This window comes from Chaetodon trifascialis, chromosome 13 (genome assembly GCF_039877785.1).
Source record: "Chaetodon trifascialis isolate fChaTrf1 chromosome 13, fChaTrf1.hap1, whole genome shotgun sequence".
NCBI lineage: Eukaryota > Metazoa > Chordata > Actinopteri > Chaetodontiformes > Chaetodontidae > Chaetodon > Chaetodon trifascialis.
In genome coordinates, this window is record NC_092068.1 from 1,191,352 (window position 1) to 1,210,643 (window position 19,292).

Below are 19,292 nucleotides of genomic sequence, written 5' to 3' on the forward strand. Positions count from 1 at the left end.
ATCTGTGCTGAGATTAAGAAATAATCTATTCGTGAATACGTTTTGTGACAAGAGTGACAAGAGTATTCTAAATTGTTATGGTTGTTATGGTTATGCTCACGCCATATGTCTAATAGATTTAAATCCTTCAGAAAATTCAATATGACTTTTCTTGCCCTAGTATGGGACGTATCACAGCCCGTGGACTTATCTTGTAACGGGTCCAAGGTGACATTAAAATCTCCCCCTATGATAAAGTTCAATGCTAGCGATGACAAGGTGAGAAATAGGTTGTCAAAAAATGCAGGGTCATCCTCATTAGGCCCATAAATATTCACTAAATTAATTTTTTCATTCACCAAACCAACCTGAAGAATAATATATCTACCTTTGGGATCAGTAATTGAGTTAAATACGTGGAAGGGAATCATTTTATGAATCAAAATTAAAACTCCACGAGCATGGGAGCTATAGGAAGCTGAATACACTTGTCCCTGCCATCTTTTTTTAACCTTAGATATATCACACGGCATCATATGAGATTCCTGAAGAAAGATTATATTAGAGTGTTTTTGTTTTAACCTACTAAGTACCTGTTTCACTTTAGTTAGTTTGCCTAAACCCCTGCAATTCCATGATGTTACATTAATCCTTATAGATTCAGACATACCTCAATCTAGCTTATTATTGGAGATAATTGTTCTAAGACAACAACACTTTGAAACAGTAATCCATGCCTTTATGACATCTCGGCTGGATTACTGTAATGCACTTTATTTTGTAGTCAGCCAGTCCTCCCGCACACGCCTCCAGCTGGTGCAAAACGCAGCCGCTCGCCTCTTAACTGGAGTGCATAAGAGGGAGCACATAACTCCCATCCTGGCCTCCCTCCACTGGCTGCCTGTGCACTTTAGGGTCCATTTCAAGATTCTTTTATTTGTTTTTAAATCCTTAAATGGTCTCGCCCCGCCTTACCTCTCTGAGCTCCTTCACCTCTACGCTCCTGCTCGGTGCCTCAGGTCAGCTGTACTGTACCTGGAGGTACCGAGGTCAAAATGGAAGCTTAGAGGGGACAGAGCTTTCTCTGTGGCGGCTCCAAAATTATGGAACGAGCTACCATCAAACATTAGACTAGCCCTGTCACTGTCCATTTTTAAAACTCGTCTTAAAACCCAGTTTTATTCCTTGGCATTCAACCCCACATGAGACTCTGCTCTTGTTTTAGTGTTTATGGTTTGCTTTTACTTATTGTTTTATTGTTTTTAATTGTTTTTAAAAACAATAAAACAATTATTTAAGTGTTTATTCCTGTTTTATTTTATTGTTTTTATATTGTTTTGTCTATATATGTACAGCAGTTTCAACTGTGGTTGTTTTTAAAGTGCTATATAAATAAAGTTGAAGTTCTTAGAAACTGTATATATTGTACATATACATAGACTCATGCAATTCAGTGTTCTTTCTATGCAACAATATTTCTCAAGTACAGTTTCGACATATGGCATTGGCAGTTTTCTCTTAAGAATATTAGTATTTTTATAATCTGTACATAATGTACATATACATAGTTGATTTTTTTATTCTGCATCCTGTATGTTCTTTATCTTGACCCATCTGTGCGACTGTTTTTTTGCTGTTTTTTAATACTTGCCGGCTGTAAGGACATAATTTCCCTGGTGTGGATCAATCAAGTCTTATCATTTCTATTCTTTTGTTGCCACTGTCCCAACTTTTTTGACATGTGTTGCTGCCATCGAATTCAAAATGAGGATGTAATTTTCAAAAAACAATGAAATTTATATGTATGTATGTGTGTATTTTCTGCCCCCCCCTTTTTTTAATTATTATTTTATTACAATTCAAATCATACATTGGCCATCTTATCAGTTTGTAAGGTACTTTGGACCAGTTTTCTTAAACTACATTCAACCAGGTCTTTAGAGATAGTAATAGCTATGTAATATTGGGAGGGTAAAAACATCCTTTCTGCTTGGGTAACTAGTGTGTCTTAATCCTAAACCTGTAGTTCTGAAAAAGTGCTACCTGAAAAACAACAGAAGTGTGTCACTGGGAGGTGTCAAGGCATAGTCCTTGTTTTTCAATTCAAATTTTGAAGGAGCTAGGCTAACAGTATCCCTGTGTTTCCAGTCTTTGTCCTAAGCAAGGCTAACCGCATGTCAACCCTTCTTTGAATGTACAGATTAAATAGCTGTTGATTCTCAAGTGACTCAGGATTCATATGTTGTAGGGGGGGACCAAACCTCAGCTGGAGCAGGATGTCTGTCTTGAAGAAATCGCCTTTGATGAGCGCTGTGATTGTTTCACGTAAGTCCCACCTAAAAAAGAAAAGCTGTCCCAAGTAACATATCCACACTATTTCTCCTGCTTTTAATATGAAAAATTAACTGGTTTTAAACAGTGGCTGAGGTCGACATGTTTTTTCTCAAGTTGCAATTTCAGCTTTCTTAGTGCCCATGACTACTACTACTACTAAATGTAGAAGCACCAATTGATAAATGGTAAATGGCCTTCATATAGCACTTTTCCAGTCTTGCTGGTCTTTCAGAGTGCTTTTCAACTCAAGTCAGTATTCACACACACATACATACACTGGTGTATACACTACACTATATTCACATGAACACTGAAATCCCAATGGCACAGTTACTGGGAGCAATTTGGGATTTAGGTTCTTGCCAAAGGACACTTCAGCATGGAACAGAATGAAATCTGATACGGACTGAGTTTTACTCTGTGTTTGTGTTTGTTTGATCCAGTGGTGCTGACCTGACTGCGTTAGTGAGGGAAGCATCTGTTAATGCCCTGAGGGCCTACCTGAAGTCCCAGAATTCCTCAGCGTCTTCTTCTGGTAACTTAACTAAAGATGTAACTGTTAACAGTTTGACATGTTGGAGTAAAAGTAAGTGTGTGTGTGTGTGTGTGTGTGTGTGTGTGTGTGTGTGTGTGTGTGTGTGTCTGTCTGTCTGTCTGTCTGTCTGTGTGTGTGCCTGTCTGTGTGTGTGTTACTGTGTGCTATAAATATTCTTGATGGTTAACCCAATTTACAGTTAACCATAACCATTGACATACCTAATATGTATAGTGCCAGTCAAAAGTTTGGACATGCCTTCTCATTCAGTGGTTTTTCTTTCTTTTTTTGTTTTCTTCATTGTAGATTAATACTTATCTTATCTTATCCCAACCATCTGAACTGGGTTTAGGTCAGGTGATTGTGGAGGCCAGGTCATCTGACATAGCACTCCATCACTCTCTTTCTTGGTCAGATAGCCCTTACATTGCCTGGAGGTGTGTTTGAGATCATTGTCCTTGAATAAATGACCAACAGTGTCACCAGCAAAGTACCCCACACCATTGTATCTCCTCCTCCATGCTTCACAGTGGGAACCACACATGTAGACACCATCCACTCACCTTTTCTGTGTCTCAAAGAGACATGGTGGGTGGAGCCAAAAACCTCAGATTTGGACTCATCAGACCAAAGGACAGATTTCCACTGGTCTAATGTCCATTCCTTGTGTCATTCACTGTATAGACCTTTGTACCAACCCTACCTCTGTACAACACAGCTGATGGTCTCAGACACATTAAGAAGGCAAGAAATTCCAGAAATTAACTCTTGACAAGGCACACCTGCTATTTGAAGACCATTCCAGGTGACTGCCTCATGAAGGTGATTGAGAGGATGCAAAGCTGTCATCAAAGCAAATGGTGGCTACTTTGAAGAAATTTAAATATAAAACATATTCTGGTTTGTTTAACGCGCTATTTGTTTACTACACAATTCCATATGTGTTCCTTCATAGTCTGGATGTCTTCAGTATTAATCTACAATGAAGAAAATTTTAAAAAAGAAAGAAAAACCATTGCATGGTAAAGTGTGTCCAAACTTTTGACTTGATTACCTTCAACTCTGATCTTATGTGTGATAATTATGATAATAAACAAGTACAATCTTGTTGAATGAAAAAAATGAAGAACAGACCACTTGAGTCAAAAGCAGATTCCATCCACTCAAGACAAAATCCACATTTGGGTCGAATGTTAGTCCACACCAAAACAAAACAATGCCCATTCAATTTCCCTCATTTTTTGTCATCTTTTTATTCATCGTGAAGAGAGTCAGATGTTACGCCAATCACTTACTACAGTTCTTTGGATGTAGAAAAGTTTGAAATGTTATAGGAACAGTAGAGAAAACTGACCAGCAGCCCCTCCAGTCTTCCAGAACAGCCAGCAACACTGGTCAGGTCAGGCAACTAAAATTGGTAGAGATGGTCAAGGTAAAGAGTATAAACGACAAGTCTGAGATTATAGAATAATGGCGCACATGAGTACTACAGACCTTCTAATCATTGTTAAACAAATTAGATCATTTTTACCATCGTCTGACTGGGACAAAGTTATTTGTGTTTTCCAGAAGCGTTTACTTGGTGTCAACCACCCTGAGTGGCATTGCCTACTCATGTCTTCAACTCATCCATAAGCAGAGTCCCAGCTGTGACTACATTTAGCTTATTTGTGTTGACTTCTGGTTTGTGTTAGAGTACTACGTGTATGAAAAGAACTGCCATGAAGTTAAAAAGGGGGAAATTGCAATTTAATTGTACATTGAAATTAGCACTTTGATGTTCATATGAATAGAAAACGCAAGCTGGAAAACAGTCACTCACATCCAGGACTGTGTCTCATGCTGAGTTGACATACTTCATTTCATTGACTTAAAGGTATGCTCTTTGTCACACACAGGTCACACATACTCCTCTGGTTCTGTCACTGACATCAGAGTGAGCAAACAGAACTTTGAAGATGCCTTCAAGAAAGTTTGTCCATCTGTGTCCAAAAAGGTAAGAAAGTTTGTGACCATACCAGAAGAAAGCCTTGGGCCAATGCCAATTTGGCCACAGTGGCCAAATTCAGACAAGAGTTTTAAGACACATGCAGACAAATAATGAACATTATTTAAAGTGTGTTTAAATAATGTTCAGAAACATTTGCACATCTTGACTAAGGCTGGGTATTTCTCATTATATCTTTTTTTTCACTACCTGACTTTGACAAATGCAAGGATACATGTGCTCCTACAAAACCTCTGATTTTGATCTAACAAAAGGTCAAAATGTCAAACATTAAATGTTGTTTAAACACACAGAAAACTACTTAAACTCTGTCAGATGTTGTATATACTTTGTAAATAGAATATACTCTAAAACTATAAACATTTTGATTTAAATCACAATCTGATAAGAGGTTAAGTCAAGATTATGAATCTGACCAGACAGTTAAATGCCAGATTTTGGTACTGGATATGTGTTTTGACACCATGTACCACAGATGCATTTCAGTCAGTACCTAAAACTAATGAGGTTCAATACCTAGCTCTATTCTTTAGTGTAATTCCTCTTTAATTGTCCCCTAAGACCCCAGTATCATGGAACTATTTCTTTATTGAAAAGTTGTATAGCTATGTTGTGCAGTAACACTACTTAGTGTAATGCAGTTGTTCATTATGTATCCATTACTGTGGCAGCATTCCAAATGCTGCAGATAATTACAGATTGTGTCTTCCACCTCAGACCACTCTGTGCCATACTGTCTATTAGATCACTGTCCTATAACCTCCCTTCCCAGGAGAACCAGTCTGACTAGTCCCACACTAAACACTGTTACATTAAATTGTGGGACGCTGTACTCGAAATTCCTTCATACTCAATAATTATGTAAGCATTACAAAAATAACACTTAAACACCATCAACAAATATGAGCATAGACTGTCAGACAGAAATACAGAGACCTCTGTGTTTCCCCGCCTGTCTCAGTCATTCAGACAGCTGAGGTTTGTTGTGAGGAATGACACGGAAAGAGGCAGGATTGAAATTCTTGCTCAGGCTCTGCTTTTGTTTTTTTTTGTGTGAAAACCACAAACATGCACTAACTGTGCCTGTGTGTTCCCTGTGCAGGACCAGAGGATCTATGAGCAGCTCAGAGAGTCCCTCAGCAGATAAGTGCAAGACCAGAAGCACAGATGTCACCAGCAATAGTTCACTGTGAAAATTTTATGTATCTATGCACATTTTATTGTGGTTCAAACAGCTGATTCCTGCTCTTACAATAAAAAAAAAACTTTGCGTAGAAACCAAAGATAAAAACATGGCCTGGCATGTACTCTTACAAAAGATTTAGTTTTTATCAAATGCACAGATCAGCTACTGCTCTGTTATCTGGGCTTTCAATAAACTCACCATTCTACCACTGTGACTGTAAACTGACCGATAGCTGTAGTGTATAAACCCACTGCATTTTATTGCTGTTATCATTTTTTTTTTCACATTGCCAATGTCAGTAGCTCACTGGTAGACAATGTAACCATTCCACCACAAGTTATGTTATGTTGCTTTTTTTTTTTAGAAATCCAAAGTTTGCTGTAGTAAATGACGTCTTTTACATTAAGAAGCTGCTGACACAAGGAGCAGAGCCTATTCTTAGGTTACACAAGAACTACATACGATTCCTTTATTGCTCAAAGAGCTGGAACTTAAGGGTTTGGTGCAAGAAATTTATATGTGTAATATATATATGTGTCCGTAAGAAATATATAATGCCAGCATTCTTAAAAATTTATATATTGTAATATTATATAATTAATAAGGGTATTTTGCTCCATCACACATTCAAAGTAATTCCCCACACTACAGTAAGCCACTGAAAGGCATCGACTTGAGTGCCATTAGCAAAAGCATATCCCCTGTGCATGTGTCAGTAGAGCTGGTTTGCTTAGTTTAGTCTGTCTAGCTAACTGTTCTGATTTGAACTCTTTCAAAGAAAAGGGAGATGTTACTGGTGATTGGTGTGTCCCTTTATCACATTTTGACACACAACTTCTCACTGTAGAAAAACTACAGGTGTAACTCTTAACATTACTGATTGCTCTGTTTCATTTCTGTGTCAGCCATACCAGTGAACCAGCATGCACAGTGACCTGGACCATGATAAAGTAAAACATTGAATGCAGTGCTGTGTGGAGATATGGCATACCCAGATTATGTAGTAACTTCTAAGTTAACACTGCATTATTAATCATTTTATTTGTACTGCAGTTTAACCATAGACAAACCCCCTGTATCAATTGTGATGTAAACAAAAATAGACACCTGTAGATTGTGATGTAGTCCCAACAGTCCACTAATAATTGTTAGTAGTAATAACAATTGGTATTTGGTCAATCATTTTGGTGTTGAGTCAACTCTGGGGTCATTTTAAAGCTGTAATTTGTAATGCCATTGTATTAGATGCATTATGTGTTTATGCTAAGGTGGATAAAATATGAGAGTGGGTCACCCACTAATCAGGTCAGTGGTTTGATCCCCAACTCCTCTAATCTCCATATCCAAGTCACCTTGGGCAAGATACTGAACTCCTGTGAATGTGGCATGTGTTACAAAGCACTTTGAGTGGTCAGTAGACTAGCAAAGTGCTACATAAATGCTGTCCATTTACCACTTAAATAAGATTCAGTCCAACGCAAAAGCATCACAATGTATAGTCCCAAAATATGCCACATAATCAAATCATCAGACATCTAAAGTAGCACTCTTCAGAAAAACTAAACATATTGCCTGCTTGATCTGGGGCTTTCAATACACAGCCACGTGGTCTTCATCAAAATGTCATGGAGCTGTTCTGGAAACTATAAACAGATAAAGTAACAACAGCTTTGGATACATAAACCAGCAGAAATGCCTCGGGGGCACTTAGAAATATCTTGATTTAGTTGGACACTACATTCATTAGGAAACCCTAGAAATGAATAACATGGCCTGTGGTCCCCAGGTAATATCAGTTTGAGGCCCCTGGTCTAAATGCTGTTTCAAAACCTTCATAACGCTGCCAGAATAACACTGTAAATGGTAAGTCTTTTATTTGTTCATTAATTTTATTGGCTTAAAGGCAGTCAAAGTTAAGTAATAGTAATAGTTAAGTAATAAAATCAACCAATTCAGTAGCAGCCATATTTAATTTGGTTCCAGGTTGCTAAATCTCCAAATTTATCACACAGAGGACATGACCAATATACAGCTACAGCTCTGCCTGTCCAACCTAGAGGAAATCAATTCTTGGAATACAGCTTTTCATCAAACTGAATAAATTCCTAAAGTTAGATAAAGGCTACTAACGCAGAACTGAAAACAAAGCTCAAGGCACTGATGGGTAATGCACTTCCTTCTCACATACAACACAACTTCAAACTTACTACTCTGAGTGTTACAGTCACAGTTTGAATATTAGAATGATGACAGGTTGTACAATGTGGTACATTTAAGGGCTGCCTATTAAAAAGTAGAGCAATTGTGGCAGAAAAGGGTTGGGCAAGGTTAATGTTTACATTTAACATGAAGCAACTAATACATGTGATAAAGCCCATTAACTCCATACATGGAATATCAAACTGAGCAGATCACGCTCACTTGACAGCAATATGTTGAAACAAACTCAATTCATAAGGAGGGATCTTAATGAGAGGATTTACTCAGTTCAACTTTGGTCCACTTTAAGACACACACATACACAGAGACGCTGTTGTCGAATAGCAAATGTATTGCTTGACAGCATCTCTATATTTGGAGATTATATTGTTGCCCTCCAACTATAGAATCCAAAATGGAGGAGATGTCAACTGCACTCATTCTGGTCATTTAGTCATTAAAGCTTAAAGGACCACCGTGAGTGCAAATCACACTCACCTCCAATTCTCACAATGAATTTACAGATCAATTCCGTGTGAAATTAATTTTTAAACATTATGAGAGACTGAACTCTACTGCCTGTTTTTTAAGTAAGGGATAATGCCTGACGAGGTGCACCTTGAAGGGCATTATCCCGTTTATACCATGGTCACTTACAAAATAAATAAATATTAAATCAATTATTAATATAAGTTTTTCACAAGAAGCGACTGAGTGGACTATTTAATATCTCTCGTTGTGACGCGTTGCCAAGGTAACCAGCTCTGGCCACAGAACCTGCAGCTCGGTCGGCCGCAGCTGTTATATTAGGCCTAATCAGTTGAGTGAGAAGCATTATGTTACGTGATAAAAAGTATCATTTCAGAGGGCAAGTGCACCTCTTCTTATATTCTCTTCTGCTGCATCCCAGTCTTCAAAATTATCAAATTCACCAAATAGGTTAAAGGAAACTATAAAATCACTCATGTTGTCTACTGTCTTGCCGTTGTGATAAACTGTGAAATAACGTATCTTAACATATGTTGATGTTGTACTAACTAGCGTTTGAGCCAGCGCAATCATTTAGAACAATCAGGCTATTTGACCAGAACTTTTTTATAGGTATCCTACAACACTTTTTAATGGACACCCTGCAGCCAATCAGAATCGAGTATTCACCCAGACTGTGGTATAATATTCAACAGTGTACAAGCAGTAAGAGTCTACAGCCATGCAGCTCTGAGGTTGAGGCTGAGGCTGTACAGTTGTACTATATGTTAACATTTACAAGCTAACACCCTCACAATGATGTTAACACTGATGTTTAGCAGGCATTATGTTTACTATGGTCACCATCTGACTTTAGTGTGTTAGCATGGAAAGAATAGAACAATTTAATGGATATGTCATAACCCCTCGTGTCTAATGGTTGTGATAGCATCACATTGTGGTTCTGCCATGTCTCCAGTATGATTTAAATGTCTACTGTAAGTATTTAAGAAGCATGTCTTTCAGCAGTATGTTTATATTTGAATGCCCAGAGATGGTGAAAATAGACCCAATGTATAAAGGGCAGTCACACATCCTGTAGACATTAGCACAGAAGCTAGAATTGCAGCAGATCATCTGACAGCCGTTAGGGTTAGTTGTAAAATAGAGGACAAATTCAATTTTTGAAAAGTCAAGAGATCACAATTCAGGGAGACATGAATGTCTGCATCTAATTTCATGGCAATCTATCAAATACCTCAATTCAAAATATGTAGCAGACTGAATGCCTATCCCAAGTTTAAACTACTTATTTGATCTCAGCCAAAGCCTTTGTGCAACCAGTCCTATGTACTGCCTATAATCGCAAACTCCAATGTAATTTTTTTTAATGTAATATCAATGGGCTTGGTTTTTCTGAACTGGTTAACAAATAACTGCCACCATTTTCTCTTGTGGGAGAAAAGCACAATGTGTTAATATGCAGAAGTTGTTAAGTTTATACGATGGTGAGCCGGGATGCTGTCATGCTGGATGGTGCAGAAGCTTTTGTTGAAGTTATTCCTGTTTGACATCGCCCTTAAGCTTCCTCTTGACTCGAGAGTATGGGCTCAGCGTATCGTCCATGATGAAGTCGTACAGGACCTTCACCCATGATGTGTACTGAGGCAGGTCATCATAATACTCTGCTGCTATTTTCTTCACCTGGAATACAAGAAACAGAATAAACAAATGTTGAGTGCTGCTTTTAGATGACAATTTAGATTTCAAAGAGCCTTTACAGTTCACATAGCCCATAGTCTGAATCACAGGAAGTAGTCGGTATAAGCCTGCCATTGGACAAGTATTTCAACTGGCATTCTCCGATACTTCCACGATCTGCATGTCACGTCCTGCATGTTGGCTATACAAGTCTACACAGCTCTCATGTTTGAAACATACCTACTGATCATGCTGAAGTTTCACTTTTGTTTCTACACAAGTGAAACCACAAGGTTGGGTGTTGGTGATATGGCTCTGACAGACCTGTTATTGATGTGATTAACTGTACTTTATTAACAGCCAGTGTAGAGAGTCTTTTAGTCAGTGCACAGCAGCTGAGCTGATGCAAAATGTGAAATCTTTCCAGAGTATAGTACACAAGTGTATATATAAGTATACAAGTATACAATTCAGTGTACTGAACAGAGAATAACATTTGCAATAAATGAATAATGGATGAATATCTCCTTGGGTTTGAAGGAGCCTTTTTCCCCAGGAAAATTCCAATTCTTCCAATAATTACAACACTACATAGTGCTTTCCAGGAAATCGTTGACCTTTTAAATACAGCAAATACATATACTGTAAGTTGGCAAATAACTTCCACCAACAAAATCTGCTGTTTCAGTCTGGTCTCGACTATGTAGGGAGTGAACTACATTATCTGAATTTGACCCTTTTTACAGCCTTTTATCTAACACGCCTCAGACTGGATGATGCTTGTACAGTTTGTTAGTATATAATTGGGGTTTTATAATGTCCCTTATCTTTATGGCTGAAGATGAGTTTATATTTCTGCTCTTGTTATGTAAGACAGGTGCCAGTTATATGTGAGAAAAAAGTTATATCTGGTCCAAAAGTTTCTTAGCCATGACTGCGGTTGAAGTTTTAATTTAATGAAAGGAAAATCAAATCCTATCTAATCTATGAAGTAAGAATATAAACACACACAGACAAACACACTCACAATTTTACAATGCTAAACTTTACTGTGAATAACTTAGCATGTTAAAAATTTTAACTTATCATTGTAAGCACACTAAGGTTAGCATCCAACTGACTGAGATGTGCTAAGTTTCAAAGCAACACTGATCATGTCAGGCTGTGGGACGGCAGTAGCCACTGTAACAATTCCAGTACTTATCTATATGCACTTCTCTGCTGTTTGTCCTTTTCGAGTAAATGCTTAAGTATAGTGAAATACGCTGTACTTAATCTGTGCTATGGCTGAGCAAAAATTGAATGTAATCTAATCAGAGAGTGTATCTTTACAGTCCTTATACACATTACAGAAAGAACCAGATAGTAAGAACAAAGTACTGTTCACAACCCTCATCTACACATTCAACACAAAAGGGAGTTTTGTTTTTTTAATTTAAATAAATTTGATTTGGGCCCACCATGTGAAATCAAGACCTTATTATCTCATTATCTGGAGATAGCAAATGGCACAATTTTTTTTAAAGGTTCTAACAAAATACTGATTTAATTTAGACTTATCTCAATATCAAACACATTATAACAACCAAAAACTCCCTTTGTCTTGAGATGATTGGCTTAATAAACTAAAATCTAAGTCTTGTAACTTGATGCTGGATTCTTGAAGTTTGTCCTTATCAATTGTCTTGGTGAAGACAAAGACAATTTTAAATACAGTGGACCGACACTACTAACTATCCAAGATGTTTGAGCATGAAGTTACCCAAAGAAGCAAAAAGAGACATTCAAGAAAAGATCAGGGCATAAATGACAGGATATAGTATGACTGTCATATTTAATATGACTTAACACTTAATAGTTATCAGAGAGTAACAGTTTTTCAAAAACAGTGTTTGAGAAGCACCATTCTCACACAGCAACATGGTTGTACATGTTTGTCAGAGGATTTAATTTAACTGCTACCTAGACAGAACTATCTCATATGATTTCTTCATTTCTAAACTCTTGGAAATACCCCCACAATCACCCAGCTATACTAACCATGGGCAGCCTGCGTCCTGGGATGCTGGGGAAGTCATGGTGCTCATTGTGGTAGCCCACATTGAAAGTGAGCAGGTTGAGGGAGCCATAGTAGGAGTAGGTCTCATGGCCCTTGAGGAACATGTAGTGCTCAGCTATGAAGTGACCAGAGATAGGATGCAAGCCCATCCCTAGCATTGAGCCAGCCAGCATGTAGACCACAGGCTTGGCACCCCATAGCCAGTAGAGTAGGATGTCAAAGGTGAGCTGAAAGGCCACGTTGGTCAGCTCCAGCTGAGTGATGGGTTTGGGGTTGATGCAGAGGGGCCTTATGGCATAGAACAATGGCTGCAGGATAATCCAGATGAATTTGCGGAAGCGTGTGCAGAAGAACCAGCCTTCAAAATCAGTGGGAATGTCCACATCTACACCGTCTCCTCCCAGGTAGCGGTGATGGTCCAAGTGATAGCGTTTGAAGGAGGCAGAGTACGGCAAGCCAATGGGCAGGTTGGCAAACATGGCAAAGTAGCGGTTCCACATGGCCTTGCTGTTTCCAAAGGCAGTGTTGTGGGAGACCTCATGAATAGCAAGGGTCATTGAGTGGTTGATACAGCTGCCAAATGCATAAGTCCAAAACAAAACCCATTTCCAGTTCAAGTCTTTGACCAGGTAGAAAGCTAAAAACTGTATAACCACCATCATGCACACAACCCATTTCAGCCTAGGGTCAGGACCCATCAACGACTTGATTTCTGGATATTTGGCTGTAGGAGAGAAACAAGAGACTCGGTAAAGATTCATGTGCTACAAATTAATCTTTGCATCAAATCATCAGATTTCACAAGATAACAAACATTTAGATTCTGAAAATGTAATGTACTGTCAAGAACACGCAGACTAGGCACAAAGAAGCATATCAGTGGAGCTGAGTCAACTATTGATTGGCACCTTCTGAAATGTATTTTAACTAGTGCTGTCAAAAATATTGCGTTATTAACGCGTTAACGGAAATCAATTTTAACAGCATCATTTTTTATCACGAGATTAACACTCTTTGTGACCTAGCGAACTTTTTATAGTTTTTTATAAGATGTGGCCACTGCTAGTAACGTAAGAAAAACTACAGGATCCGATTGTAAAACGGAAACAAAACAATTTTGATCCCTTAGAAAGGGTTGTTGAAGGGGCGTTTTTGTAACCAAGTATTTATTTGTTTGTCATCTGTTTATTGACAGTGTTAAATTGTGTGAGATTTGATTCATTCAAATGTGAATGACTGCTCAAAGTGAGAATGCTAGTATGAAATATAACACTATACGTTGTTGTTTTCAATAGAAAAACCATTTGCTCAAAGTGAGAATGCTAGTGTGAAATATAACACTACACGTTGTTTTCAATGGAAAAAACATTTGCACAAAGCAAACCTATTCACTTTTCCATCTTGATAAGAGTATTAAAATGATAATTCAAGGGACATTTAGAAGAGATAAAAATGTGCAATTAATTTGTGATTAATCACGAGTTTACTATGACATTCATGTGATTAATCGCGATTAAATATTTTAATCCATTGACAGCACTAATTTTAACATTCAACCAATCTCAGATAAGTGAGAAAGCAGCAGCAAAAATAAATCACCTATAGTACACACCATGGCAAAAAGTCACTGTATACACACCCTCTACATTACATTATGATATACAAGCACTTGAGTTGAATATTGTCAAAGTGTGTACAGTAACTAGGTTTCCATATGCAAAACATTAAAAAGGAATGCAGAACTCCTTACACCAAAGCTGTGGACTGCTTCCTCTCATTTCCGAAGATACTACTGTATAATGAATAAGAAGGCTTAGGCTGTAAATTGTGATCTTATTGTACTAGAGTTGCAGCCATTTTTTGCTCAGGGCCCTCAGTCAACCCTAAACGTACACTCAATTGTCAGTAATTTGAAAGCCTTGGTCTTTCATACCCAACCTGGAAAATACTATAGCAAGTTATATTATTGTTATTGTTATAGTGTCCCATGCTCCTGGTTTATCTGAATTCTGAGTTTTTATCAAATTTAGTCCTTAAAACATGAAGTGATATTGTTGGTGATTTTAAAAATAATCTGGATTTCAATAATGATAGCATTAGTACTGTGTTCTCATCTCATTATTAGATTAAATTGCCTTCCATCCCCACTCACTGTTTCAACCACACCTTCGACTTTGTTCTGGCATATGGCATTGACATAGAACATAGTCTTCACAGGATCCTATTTTATCTGACTTTGATTTGATTAGCTTTTTAATTCCTATTACTGGTTTACACGCCATTGGCCAAAAATTCCTACACTAAATGTTTATCTGACAGTGCTACAGCAAAATTTAAGAAAGTGATGCCATCATTTATTTCTGTGCCATGTCACAATAGAACAGGGGGCTCCTAGTAACAACATCTTTATTAACAAAATTTAAATTTCTAGTCGCAAAATTCATCACCTCCTGCCCTTAACTGGTACCGACCTATCTTCAAACACAAGGAGCAACAAGGCTGCTCAAAGAAGTTTGACCTTAAGTTAACCATTACTTTACTAGATAAGGTCAATCTATCTTTATCAACAGGCTATGCACCACAGTCATTTAAAGAAGCTATGATTACACAACTTTTCAAAAAGAAACCAACATCTAACCTCGCCTTTCTGTCTAAAATCCTTGAGAAATCAGTCACCCATCAGATGAGTGACTTTCAACATAACAACAGTTTATTTGAGGATTTTCATGCAGGATTTAGAGTGCATCATGTGATAAGCCTTCAAATACAGCCTTTAGCAATTTGTCATAATGTCAATACATTCTACAAATCAATCATGCCAGACTGCTGGCAGACGGCTGATAATTGCGACTTCTGGCTCTCACCTCTCTTACTCGGGCAGCAATGGAGATCTCGGCTGTAACTATGCACTGAATCCCTTTATTAAATCTTTGATATCTTAATCACTGATGGGAGACTGAAGAACAGTGTAAGGGAATTTCAGGTGACTTCATTCAGTCATTCATTAAACAGTCAAGGGATTCCCATACATTCATTTACTGTGGGTTTACTTACAACATTTTGTTGTTTTGTAAAAGCTTGTAAGTGCACCTAGTTGGTACCGTTGTCATTTGGATCATGTTGGTTTTGACAGTTTTGACAGGCTACGCCATTAACAACAAGCCTCCTCCAATATGCAACCCACCCACTGTTGTGAAAATGGAACTGTGGGTAAATAAATCCAGAATGTGAGTTGGGCTTTTTGGGCGACTTAATAGAACATACTGTTGACGAAGAAGAGATTTTAATGTCATGAATGGCACTTTAACATCTGAGACAGTCCACAAATGCAGGTAGGAAACATGCTCTGCTTCTGAAACACTCCTGGTGCGAAATGAAGCTGTGCAGAGGACAACAATAAACTGTGAAAAACATGTGATGTCACAGAGCAACACCTGGTGGAACTGAGAGATACATTTGATGCCAACTTTAAGCATGGATATAATAAAAATGTTTGTGGAGTTTTCATACCCAGCCCTAAATAAACTCAGTACCCTGTTTTTCAGACACTACATCTGCTACTTCTGTGGAAATACATGTCCAGCAGCCTTACTCATCTGTAGTGTGGCAGTGCCTTAGAGTCTCCTTATACTGTTGTATTCAATGTGTACTAACGTGAATAATTCAACCCAGGAGACAGCTCTCCTGTTAATGAGTATCTTTATCCATGGATCTGGTGTCACTCTAAACATAATGGCACTATTTTGTGTTGACCAATTAACTTAAGTGTGTGTGTGTGTGTGTGTGTGTGTGTGTGTGTGTGTGTGTGTGTGTGTGTGTGTGTGTGTGTGTGTGTGTGAGAGAGAGAGAGAGTGAGTGAGTGAGTGTGACAGAGAGAGAGAGCAACATACTAGTGAAAAGGAATTAGAGATACAAAATGTACACAGAAAACACATCCTCAATCATACTAAATTAATCCGTGATCCCAAGGGACTCGGGCAGACTACCTACTTTTCAAAAAAGTCATTTTGAAAAAAAGGAGGCCTTTTGTTTGCTGCAATAAAAAGGAGCAGTGCATAATGGGCTGCCCCTTGAATTAAATTATGTGAATTATCCACAACAGGGCCTCCAGTAAGACTGTTGAGTCATCAACTGCCCAGTTATTGTTTTTGTTTTTTATTTCTTCTTCAACATATTCATACAACAATAACACCTTACAGTGACATTTAGTGGAGATCCAAAGGTTAGACAGTTAAGATGTTGGTCAGAATTTTACAGGGAGGTATACATTTGGAGTTGGGGGTTGGAACTAAAAATTATTTTCATTATCAATTAATATGTTGATTATTTTCTTGTGTAGTCAATTAATCATTCAGGCACATCATTACAATCTATTAGAGACCCAGGTGAGATCTTCACATTTTTCTCACCAGCAATACAAAATCCAAACATATTAAATTTACTATAATATAAGACAAAGAAAAGCAGCAAATTCTCATATTTAAGAACCTAGAACCATAAATGTTTTAATAATTTGAATTAAAACATTACTTAACAATTAACTGCTTAATAGAATAATGGTTAAGATAATAAGTCGAGTAACTGATCGACAGGCAAATAATTAAATCTGTAACTATTTTGATAATACATTACGTTTTCGGTAACTTATCAAGCAAAAAATGCGGTCTCAGAGTTTTTGTTTGTCTCCATTTTATACCATTGTAATGTAGTGTGCCTTTGGATTTTCACTGACATTGCTTTAGAATGTAGTACGCAATGTAGCAAGCGATACGAGGTTAAGCCAAAAGTTTTCTTTTTCTGTCTGTGGCAGTTACTGTGACAAACGCAACAGTAGGTTAGCGTTATGTCAGTTCAGGGAGTGGCGAGATGACTACTGTGGCTGTTACGTTGCGTTGCTAATGTTAATATGCTACATTAAGCTTACTAGCTGCAACTAGCTAGCATATATACATATACATATACATATACATATACATATACATATACATATACATATATATGGCGGTTATATATGTGGCGGCTGTCAGTCATAAAAGAGACTGACGTTAAACGTAACCTCGGCGTCTCTTGGCTAAGAAATGTACAGCGGATGTGGAACCGTTAGCTTAGTTACGTTGGCAAACCAAATCAGCTACTACTGAGACAATATAGCTACTACGCACCATTACACGTTTAACTTGCCTAAGTGTTTCGAACAGCCACCAAACTGAGTTAACATACGTATAGCTAGGTAAGTTAACTACGGGTTTGTCCAAAATTTGCAAACGGATAAGCTAACTCACCCAGGATCTCTTTTCTTCTGTCGGCATGCGGCTGGTCAGTATACACCCATTCGTAGTCTTCACGGGCGACCCGATTCCCCATCTTTTTTTTTAATTACTGTGTTAAACAACTTTCTTCGACAAACAACTATCCAAATACAACGAGGTCGTTTAAACAGAGGACTTCACTGATTCCTCTCCAGCGTTCTCTGCTCAGTCTACGAGCCCGTGTTCTACCGAAGTGTGTTCCGCGTCGAATAGTGTTCCCTTGCAGTTACTGTTGTGGTTCCTATAGTGCCACCTACCGAGTAGTTGGGGTTAAGGATAAGGTTGGGTGCAGGTTAAGTTAAGGGGAAGCTGCACAGATTTCGACACAACACCCGTCTGTTTGACCTGAACAAACAGCAGTCAGCTCTGCCCTCTTTCTGCAGCTCCTCCCACCAGCGCGTCCATCACTCTCATGTTGAATTACATGGCAGTGCTGCTCTTCAGCTCATCCTCCTTTTATTATTAGATTAGGCAATTTACTATTGCACTTATAAGCCAGTTACAGGCCTCCCTGATGTGTGATGCACAGGCCCATTATTATTATTCCTCATCATTCTTCATTTTTATTATTAATAATTAATTAATATTATATCTTTGTTTTATGTACAACTTGTCCTAAACTCTTGCTGGTACAAACACAAGGCCAAAGCTAAAATGTCAATAAGTGTAGAAGCAAGTGGTAGTGATACCACCCCCATGTGGTGAGAAATCAGCTAACAAATCTTACATAATGTTATGTAATGGTGGTAATGGTTAATATCTCAGTAACTGTAGGTCAAAGAAGAAAAATTCTGGTTGTAGTATCAGAATCGCTAAATTTGCCAAATGTACAATAATATGCTAATGAAATGTACAACAATATGCTAATGAAAATGATTTTAAAAAATACAGTAAATATGCTGCATTATGGTGCATTTGTGGTCATGGCAAATATTGCATAGTACATAGTAGGGGGCTGCACTTGTACTGTGTGTGTGTGTGGAAGGCATATGTGGGGAGGTGTGTGCGTGGGGCATTGGCTACAATTCATAGTGGGCAGTCAGAGAATAAGAGAGAGAGCAATGGGCTTAGGGGGAAAAAAAAAACTGTTCAGGTGTCTGGCAGTCCTGGTGATGAAGCTGAACTTGCAGCACTTTCTGAAAAGGCAGTGAACCAGGTGTGATGTGGCTGCCACTCCTGGCCTGCTGTCTGGCTCTGGCATGCAGAACACTCACAAGCACTTGATCCTGTCCTGTCAGGTTCACATGATGCCTTCCAGTCTGTTTGGCGTGGGCTGAGGATGCAGGGCACCACACAGTTATGGAGAAGGTGAGGACATATTTGATGGTTGCTCTGTAGAACTGGGTGCAAACATTTTGGGAGTTCTTCATCTTCCATTGCTGTGTTTGGATGGCCCCAAAGACTGACCACAGGTTTGATTTGAGATTTCAAGTATCATTTTTTCATGATTGATAAACACACTTTTGTGGATGTGGCCAAATTACTTGCTGTACTCATGAATACTTTGTCCAGTT

General features: G+C 38.2%; 2 protein-coding genes across 4 annotated transcripts in view; one reads left to right on the forward strand and one right to left on the reverse strand.

Moving 5' to 3' along the window:
* nvl (nuclear VCP like) overlaps positions 1-6,167 on the forward strand; it is a 63,619-nt gene extending 57,452 nt beyond the window's left edge. For all 3 annotated transcript variants that reach the window (XM_070977479.1, XM_070977478.1, XM_070977480.1), the window contains exons 21-24: positions 2,228-2,304; positions 2,757-2,848; positions 4,747-4,844; positions 5,959-6,167. In XM_070977479.1, the coding sequence (XP_070833580.1) occupies positions 2,228-2,304; positions 2,757-2,848; positions 4,747-4,844; positions 5,959-6,003 (312 nt within the window). In that variant the 3' untranslated portion in view covers positions 6,004-6,167. The remainder of the gene's footprint in view (positions 1-2,227; positions 2,305-2,756; positions 2,849-4,746; positions 4,845-5,958) is intronic.
* Positions 6,168-9,729: 3,562 nt separating this feature from the next.
* degs1 (delta(4)-desaturase, sphingolipid 1) lies at positions 9,730-18,152 on the reverse strand. Its single transcript, XM_070977499.1, has 3 exons — positions 17,752-18,152; positions 12,451-13,193; positions 9,730-10,413 (listed from the first exon to the last, which is right to left on the reverse strand). Exons 1-3 carry the CDS (start codon positions 17,831-17,833, stop codon positions 10,267-10,269), a joined length of 972 nt encoding a protein of 323 aa, XP_070833600.1. The 5' UTR covers positions 17,834-18,152; the 3' UTR covers positions 9,730-10,266.
* Between the last annotated feature and the right edge of the window lie 1,140 nt (positions 18,153-19,292).